The sequence below is a fragment of the Cervus canadensis genome, chromosome 21, assembly GCF_019320065.1.
Source record: "Cervus canadensis isolate Bull #8, Minnesota chromosome 21, ASM1932006v1, whole genome shotgun sequence".
Lineage (NCBI taxonomy): Eukaryota > Metazoa > Chordata > Mammalia > Artiodactyla > Cervidae > Cervus > Cervus canadensis.
Window position 1 is genome coordinate 12,547,440 of NC_057406.1, and position 9,406 is coordinate 12,556,845.

At 44.7% G+C, this 9,406-nt stretch overlaps 1 protein-coding gene across 1 annotated transcript; it reads right to left on the reverse strand.

The window, feature by feature from the left end:
* On the reverse strand, window positions 1-983 carry LOC122423571 (vacuolar protein sorting-associated protein 29-like). Its single transcript, XM_043440748.1, has one exon. The coding sequence runs from the start codon at window positions 967-969 to the stop codon at window positions 430-432; it is 540 nt and encodes a 179-aa protein (XP_043296683.1). The 5' UTR covers window positions 970-983; the 3' UTR covers window positions 1-429.
* Window positions 984-9,406: the final 8,423 nt, after the last annotated feature.

The following is a 9,406-nucleotide window of genomic DNA, read 5'->3' on the forward strand; positions in this document are numbered from 1 at the left end:
TTTCTTTCTTTTTTTTTTTTTTTTAATAAATGAAAGGTAGCTGTTTATTACTGGAGAAGAGAAAAATGTATACAAGAAAGTCTAGATTCTTCCTCTTCATGCACTACTGGTAATAAAGTTCCAAATATCAACTATGAAGATATTTACAAGGATAAATTTTTCTTAACGTGTGACCATTTACTGTGTGGTGAACATTTTTTCATAGAAATCATATACTTAAACTAAATATAATCTTATAGTTTACAAGAAGCTCCAACATTGTATTAACAGAAGACAATATATTTTACTGCAAAATATTATAAAAGTGATACAATTTTGTGGCTCTTAAATGTTTAATTACTTGAGTTGAACAGGGGAACAACAACAACAAAAAAGCCCAGCAGAAAAATCAACAGGACAGTCCTGGCTTTAAGATTTTTTGTATTCGATTCATTCTACTTTCACATCATCTCCAATTAGCTGATACACATAAGTGACAACTGTAGAAGCCTGGATATCCATCAACACAAATGAAGGAATAAGGTTTGTTTCCAAGGCATTATATGTTCCAGTGGCAGAACCTGGATTAATGTAGAATTTATTTTCATGCTCAAATGCTTCAAATTTATGTGTATGTCCTGAAATAAGAATGTCCACATCAAACTGCCTCTGCAATAGGGCTAGGCTGGCCACATCTCCCCATGAAATAACTCGATGTCCATGGATCAAACCAATTTTGAACTGCCCAACAGTCACAACTTTCTGCTCTGGATAATTCAGATTCTCATCGAAGTCTCCTCTCACAATATGGACATCACCAGCCAGAGTCTTGAGATAGTCGTAACTCTCTTTGGTGCAAAGGTTTCCAGTGCAGAGAATGTGCTGAATCTTCCCTGGCACCAGCAGTTTTTTGAACTTAGCTGGCAAACTGTTGCACCGATGTGGGATGTCCCGGACTCCTAATACCAACACCAAGCTGTGCCCAGCCATCCTGTCACTGGGCTCCACTCAGTCACCACCTGGAGGTCGTTTCCTAACGTTCGCATCTTGTGCCATGTGGGGAGGCTGAAAATTCTCAGAATCCTCAAGTGCTCCTTCTCTTTCCATGGCTTTTTAAACCAGCTTCTGCTTGGGAATCCCCTGGTGGTCCAGTGATTAAGGCTTCACGCTCTTACTGCTGAGGGCTTGGGTTCAATTCCCAGTTGGGGAACTAAGATCCCATAAGCCGTGTGGCACGGCCAAAAAATATACATAAATTTTTTTAAAAAACCAAACAGCTTCTCTTCCATTAATCTCTCGTCTCACATTTTAGTAGGAAAAAACAGGAAGCAACCTGCAGCCCTCGTTCCCCTCCACTCTGTTAACCAGTGTATCACTTACCCTTTCTGTTTTCCATGTACCTGCTAGGAGACAGTTTTTCTAAGCTCTTTGCCCCTGTTCAGCAAGGGTCTCCTTCTTCCAGCTCTCATAGTAAACCCTTCACTTCTGTTGAGGCCTGTCTGGCAAGTGCTGGAAGCCTGTAGTTCCAACAGGCTCTTTGAGGATCCAAGGCGCTATCTGTCAGGCTCCTCAGGACTCTTCCAGCCTCTGCCCTCTGCACCCCACATTTTTATGGATTTGTTAGAGCACAGCCCCATTTCCGTTACTGAAATCTGTATTAGTTATCACTGTGTAATAATTTAACCACAAACTAAAAAGCTTAAAACAGCACACACATTATCTTTTTAAAAAATCTTATTTATTTATTTAGCTGTGCTGGGTCTTAGCTGCAGCATGCAGGATCTAGTTCCCTGACCAGGGATCGAACCTGGGGCCTCCTGCATTGGGAGCTCTGAGTCTTAGCCCCCAGACCACCAGGGAAGTCCCCATGTTTATTATCTTGCAGCTGGTGAAGGGCAGATATGCCGGCAGGAAGGAACTGCAGTGAGATGTCCTGAGACAGAAAGAAAGCATGTTCATGGTTTCCAGGGGGTTTCCATGAGGGAAGGATGAGGAGGACTCCTGATGGGTAAGGGATTTCTTTTTGGTGTGATGAAAATATTCTGAGACTGTTGAGGATGGTTGCCGACTTTATGACTATACTAAAAATCTTTATGGTATGTAGATTATAGCTCAATTAAAAACAAAAGGGTGCTGGCCAGGACTGGGTTCTATACTCCAACAACAAAAAATATTTTTAAAAAATGCTTAAGTAAACTAAAACTGAAATTAATTTCAATAATATATTTATTTAACTCAGTGTATACAAAGTATTATCATTTCAACTTGTAATCAAGTACAAAATGATTAATGAGGTCCTTGAAAAAATTATTTTTTTCATACTAAGTCCTAGAGGTTTTGTGTGCATTTTACACTTACAGCACATTTCAGTGTGGATGCTAAATTCTTATTGGAAATACATGGCCTGTATTTAGTTTCACCACATATCAAAAATTCAAGTTGTCTCACCCATGTTTTTTTCTGATAACTGAAAGGAGGGAGTATCAACTTTTTCTCTTTTTTTTTAACTGGAATCCAGTTGCTCTACACTGCTATGTCAGTTTCTGCTGTATAGCAAAGTGAATCAGCCACGCACATACATACATCCCCTCTTTTTTGTATTTCCTTCCCACCTTGGTCACATAGAGCGCCGAGTTATACAGTAGGCTCTTATTAGTTACCTGTTTTATACATAATATACCAACAGTGTGTATGTATCAATCCCAACCTCCCAGTTCATCCCTCACACACACACCCCACCCGTTCCCACTTGGCACCCATACATTCCATACATTTGTTTTCTATGTCTGTCTCTATTTCTGCTTTGCAAATGAGATCATCTATACCAGTTTTTTTAGATTCCACATATATGCGTTAATATACGATATGTGTTTTTCTCTTTCTGAGTTAGTTCACTCTGTGTGACAGTCTGGTTCATCTGCAACCGACTCTTAAATTGATTTTTACTGAAAATTAAGCACATTAAGAGTTCAGTCAGTTCCTCAGCTGCACACACAGGCCGCATTTCTAATGCTCCACACCCACTTGTGACCAATGACCACCAAGGAGTAAGCCTCTGGTGTCTGGGCTCTCTCCAGTTACCCCCACTGACTTGGGCCCCAGGAAACCGGGTCTTGTCCTCCAGTCACCCCCGGCGGTGGGATTTCAGAATTTTCTGGGTTAGTGAGATGGGAAGGAGCGTGAACAGCATGGGTGGGAGACCACTGGGGAGAGAAACCACTTAGGGGGTGGGGTGGGGGGAGCTTGGGGGGAGGAGCATTTTACATTTGATTCATTGTGTCAGAATGATTTGGTTGTTAAATAAGCACCTTAAGGGATTATTTGACATTTCATACTTTTAAATTTTTATAAATTAAATTCTTTCCCCTAGGCTAGGTTTTTCCAAGCTTCAGATCTCTGGCTGGAATTGGCCTGATTTGCATAATCCCACCTCTGATATTTAGCCCCACCCCTTAGGAGTCCCTTTTTTGCTGGTCCAGCAGGGAAGGCTCTCTCCTGGGCATTCATTCGCCTTCCTGGGTCTTCCCACTCTGGGCAGTCACCCTGCTCCAGCCTCCCCTTCCCTGGGGCCGAGCCGGGCGAGAAGCTGGGATAATCCGCCCTGAGCTATTTCGAGGATTAGTCTGCTGCCCAGTGCCCAGCTACCACAGGGTGGGATTTCAGAACTGTGGACGCTGGGCCAGGAACGGGGGTGCAGCTCCTGACATGCAGATACACTCGGGGCGCTGGGCACCAGGCTCTGGGCTCTGGGCTAAAAGCACATCCTGGAGTGTGGAGTTGAGCAGAAGGATGTAGGCAGCTTGCCGGGCTACAGGCTGGAGAGTCAGAGCCTGAGGCCTTCGGTCCTCAGTCTCTGCTCTGAAACAGACACACACACACACACACACACACACCCCTCTCCACACTCACACTCACACCCCTCTCTACACACACACATCCACATCCTCTCCTCCTCCTCACTTTCACACACCAGCCTCATCACAACTCTCACAGACTGGGTGGGTTCTTTTACATTTGTGGGAATCTTACTCCATAAAAAAATATCATATTTTCTGACTAAGTTGGTACACAGATGAAAATGTTAATACTCAAATATCTTCTTCAATCTTAAGTTCATTTTTTCCTCTGATTCTTAATGAAAATACATTTGTGGTCTTCTGAAAGTGCTGTCTTACTGTGCGTGATGGGGGAAGTTGGCGCCACCTGTGGCTGGCTGGTGCCTGCCCCACTGTGTTCCCAGCTCTGGTCCTCCAAAGCTGCAGAGGAGGCTGGGATTGGGGGTGTCAGGAGAGCTATGAGGTCCCAAAGTGGGTCATTTGGGGGTCAGAGGGAGGCCTGAAAGCCCCCTGTTTGCTCCCTCTGAAAAAGGAGAGTTTCCTTAGCTGGGAGAACCTGGTGCCACCCAAAAAGAATGAGTTCATGGTTTCATGGAGTCTGTCCCACCCCCCAGATGCCACTGATGACAGACAAGTCTGAGCAAATCTGAGGGAGCCCAATTTTGGCATCAGAAAGAGATGGCTTCTTCTGAACCCACCAGCCACTGGACTTCTGGCTGAAGTCCTGACTGCCCACTGTGGCATATGCAGCCCTCTTCAGGAGTTGATACAATGGAGTGGGTGAGAGTGTCTACTAACAGGTGGCCCTGGCTGAACTTGGACAAGTTCTTAAGTTTCTCAAAGCCCCATTTTCCTCCAAATGTACATAGGAATGATGGGAATATTTTCCTTACCAAATTTTTATAAGTATTAACTATTGTGTACCAACATGTGCTTTGCACCCAGGGAAACACTACACACTTTTTAGGAAGTAGGACTGTCATACGGTCCCATAACTTCATGCCAGATAGATGGAGAAACAATGGAAACAGAGACAGACTAGTTTCTTGGGCTCCAAAATCACTGTGGATGGTGACTGCAGCCATGAAATTAGAAGACTTTGCTCCTTGAAAGAAAAGCTATGACAAACCTAGACAGCATATTAAAAAACAGAGACATTACTTTGCCTACAAAGGTCTGTCTAGTCAAAGCTATGGTTTTTCCAGTAGCCATGCTTGGATGTGAGAGCAGAACAACAAAAAAGGTTGAGCACTGAAGAACTGATGCCATTGAACTGTGGTGCTGGTGAAGACTCTTGAGAGTCCCTTGGACAGCAAGGAGATCAGACCAGTCAATCCTAAAGGAAATCAACTCTGAATATTTATTGGAAAGACTGATGCCAAAGCTGAAGTTCCAATCCTTTGGGCGCCTGAAGCGAAGAACTGACTCATTGGAAAAGACCCTGATGCTGGGAAAGATTGAAGGCAGGAGGAGTAGGGGATGACAGAGGATGAGATGGTTGTATGGCATCACTGACTCAATGGACATGAGTTTGAGAAAGGGAGATGGTGAAGGAAGCCTGGCGTGCTGCAGTCCATGGGGTCGCAGAGTCTGACACGACTGAGCAACTGAACAGCAACAGAACTGTCATACAAAACAAATAAACACAGAAGATCACCCACCTCTTCTCCTCAGGTCAGGCCCCTTATCATAACTGAGGTTATAGATGTAAAGTACCAAGTGCATTGCCCAGTACAGAACAGGAGCTCAGAAAATGTACCCAGTACTGTGGTCTGGTTCCTATTTCTTTTCTAATCTTATCTCCAGCCACTTCACCTTGAACTTCACCAACACCAAACTGCTCACAGCCTAGTGTCACATCCCCCTCTGCGCACTTTCTCACCTCCTGATCACTGTAGCAGAAACTGGCTCATCTATAGATAGACTCTGTTTGCCAGCCTCCCTTGCACTTAGATGTGGCCACTTGAGCAGAGTCCTGCCAGTGGAAGATAAACAGGAGTGATCTGTGCTGCTGCCAGACCTGGTCCATCAAACCCTGCATGTGCTGTTCATGTTCTTTCCCTTCCCAACCCCAGAAGCCCCTTGTTGAGGGTGGCAGACCCATAGATGGAAAGAACTCAGGCACCTGAATTAAAGCCTGAAGGAAAGCCCTCCATGGATTTGGATGTCCCGTCGGTGAGAAGTGATGGGATTGTTTCCAGTTGCTGCAGCAGCCAGCCTCGCCTTGATGAATAGACTCCTGCTGTCTCCTGGTCCTGGAATGCCTATAACCCCACCCTCCTTCCCTGGGGTCACTCCTGCTCATCCTTTAAGTCTGGCATCACATCCTTCAGAAACCCCTCTCTGAGCAAACATGAGCAAAGGTTAGGTGTCTCTAGCAGACACTGCACAGTTGAATACCCTCTTTCTATCGACTCCTTCCTAACTGTTGTCTAGTCGATAAGTTGTGTCTGACTCTTTGCAACCCCATGGATGCTAGCCTGCCAGGCTCCTCTGTCCATGGGATTTCCCAAGCAAGAATACTGGAGTGGATAGCCATTTCTTTCTCCAGGAGATCTTCCCAACTCAGGGATTGAACCCACGTGCCCTGCATTGGCAGGCAAGTTCTGTGTCACTGAGCCACCAGGGATAGAATCCTATTTTGTTCAGGTAAGTAATATCCCCAGTTACAAAGACTCATATCCCAAGTCTCCTCTGCAGCTGGCCAAGGTCATGTGGTCTAGACCTGGTCAATAAGATGTAAGAGAAAGTTGCTTGTTGGAGATTCCTAGGGAATTTTTGTTAAAAAGAAGTAGATTGGGCTCATGTCTGTATTTTACCTTTTTGCTTCCTTTCTTCCCCTAGTGCTTGGACAGCATTTCTCATGCCCCAGCCTTGTCTGTCAGTTTCGTTTTTTAGAGTGAGGTGATAGCCATACAAACTGACCATTTTAAAGTGAACAGCTCCTAACACAGCACTGTAAATCAACTACATCCCAATAAAAATTATATTAAAAAAGAAAGCAAAAAAAAATTTAACCATCATGCAGTCAATGATACAGCCTTGCTTTACTCTTTATCACCTAAATTTGTAAAATATGGCCTTGTGTTGTTTTTCATCTGTGTCTCTCATTTCCCAGTCAGGCCATTAAATTCCTTTTCATTCCCCAAACCATCGAACAAAATGCCTTGTAGATGTGCTTGTAATAAAGATTCAATAAATGTAAAACAAATTAAAATAAAGTGAACAGTTCAGTGGCATTTAGTGCACACACAATGCTGTGAAACCCCTCATTCTGTGTAGCCCTGTAACCTTTCATCACCCCCAATCAAAAAATCACCCTTTAGGCAGGTTATCCCAGGTGGCTCAGTGGTAAGAACTGAGACTCAGGTTCGATCCCTGGGTGGGGAAGCTCACTTGGGGGAGGGCATGGCAACCCACTCCAGTATTCTTGCCTGGAGAATCCCACGGACAGAGGAGCCTGGCGGGTTATAGTACATGGGGTCGCAGAGAGTCAGACACGGCTGAGCACACTCGTACCCTATAGCAGCCGTTTCACATTACCCCTCCCCCTCATTCTTGGAAACAACCAACCTGCATCGACTTTTTTGGATATTTTGTGTGAATATAATTACATGATGGGGTCACCAGCGGCAGGTATTAAGACGACACTCAGATTTTCTTTATCCTCAGCATTATCATTACAGCTCAAGTGGCTGAGGTTAAATGTCTTTGCAATCCAGGTCCTGGGAAAATTTTGAAATGAAGTATGGGGTAGCCAGTCGGCGGTAGATGAGGTAGAGAACTTGGACGAAGTGAGGGTAAGCGGTCTGGAGGGTGAACTGGCTGCTCGGGGCTGGGTATGCTGTCTTGCAGCACTTTTGTGAGAAGATAGCCGGGTTTGATGTATGAAGTACGTGGGCACATGTCTATGTACAGACAGACGTCCCGAGCCGTTCGTGTCTGAACACCTTTCACAGATCACAGAGCGCTTAGACATCCTTTCTCTCCTGTGCTCAACCCTTAACCCCAGTTTATAAATGTGGCAGCCGAGGCCCCATGGGTCCCTCTTTGATGGATACCTTAACCCGATCAGTCATTGCTCAGGTGGAGTGAGGGGGAAATGAGCTTGCAGATTGTTTAATCAAAAACAAGATACCATAGAGTGGCTTAAACAGCTTAAATTTATTTTTCACAGTTCTGGAGGTTCCGAAGACCAAGATCAAGGTACCGGCCAGTTTGGTTCCTGGAGAGAGCCCTTTTCCCTTTTGTCTGTGTCCTTAGTGTTGCAGAGAGACAGAGTATCTCTTCTCATCAGGGCTGTCTCCCCTCATGAGAGCCCCACTTTCATGACCTCATCTGCCCCAAATTACCTCCCAAAGGCCCGGCCCAAATGCTGTCACCTTGGGGGTTAGGGTGTTAATGTATTGGAGGGGCTGCACATTTGGTCTATAATACAGGTGCAAACCCATCTCTTTCCCATCATTGGTGGGAACAATATGCTGCAGGCTGCAAATCATTGGGGTCGGACACGACTGAGTGACTTCACTTTCACTTTTCACTTTCATGCATTGGAGAAGAAAATGGCAACCCACTCCAGTGTTCTTGCCTGGAGAATCCCAGGGATGGCGGAGCCTGGTGGGCTGCCATCTATGGGGTCGCACAGAGCCGGACACGACTGAAGTGACTTAGCAGCAGCAGCAGCAAAAAAGACATTTCATCCTAACTTTCTCCCAGGGAAGGATGCAGAGATGGGTAGGGAAGGAGGACAAAATTCTGAAAATAACTGGAAGAGAGTAGAGAGAAAATTGTGCCAGATTCAGCAAAAATATATATATAAAACACTTAATCCTGAATTTCAAATAAACAAAAATGATTTTTTTTTAATGTAAGCATGCCCCATGCTTAGTTTGGGACATACTTGTACTAAAAATAAAAATAAAAAACTTTTTTTTTCGTCTAAAATTCAAATGACCTTGGCATCTTCTGTTTTCATCTGGCAACCCTAAAAGAGAGGGGAGGAGAATTCTGAGGCAAGTCAATGCACCCCAGGAGAGACTATTACAGGATCTTTGCACTGATGCTGCTTTTATGTATTTAACTTTTTAAGTCTTTAAAAAGGCCTTTTTTCTTGTCGAAACAAAGACATATCATAAAATCTACCATTTTAACCATTTCTCGATGTACAGTGCAGTGGCATTACATACATTCACCTCGTCGTGCAACCATCAGAAATATCCAGAACTCTGTCATCGTCCCAAACCGACATGTGAAAGGAAACCAGAGCCACACGGTCATTAAAGTGGTAAAAGCAGATTTTATTCGGGACTTGGCAACAGGGGAAAAGAGAGGTCATTAGAGACCCGGGGTCAATTCCAAATACAGCAGACAAGTGGGGACTTCTGGACAAACAGTAGGGTAGGGGATGGGATGGATAGAAAATTACTTAAGAGTTACCAGTAATTCTAGGCTAGGATTCTTGCCGCAGGCGGGCAGGTGAGGAATGGAACATCACTTGGGGACAGGGATGTGGGGCAGGTGGCAGGTAAGGGAGGAAGGAATTTGGCCAGATAAGAGGGCGGAGGTTTCCGGCTAAATCGAGTGACAGGATT

Bases quoted from the DNA above. Each gene is read 5' to 3' on its own strand.
- LOC122423571 (XM_043440748.1), bottom strand. From the start codon at position 969: ATGGCTGGGCACAGCTTGGTGTTGGTATTAGGAGTCCGGGACATCCCA.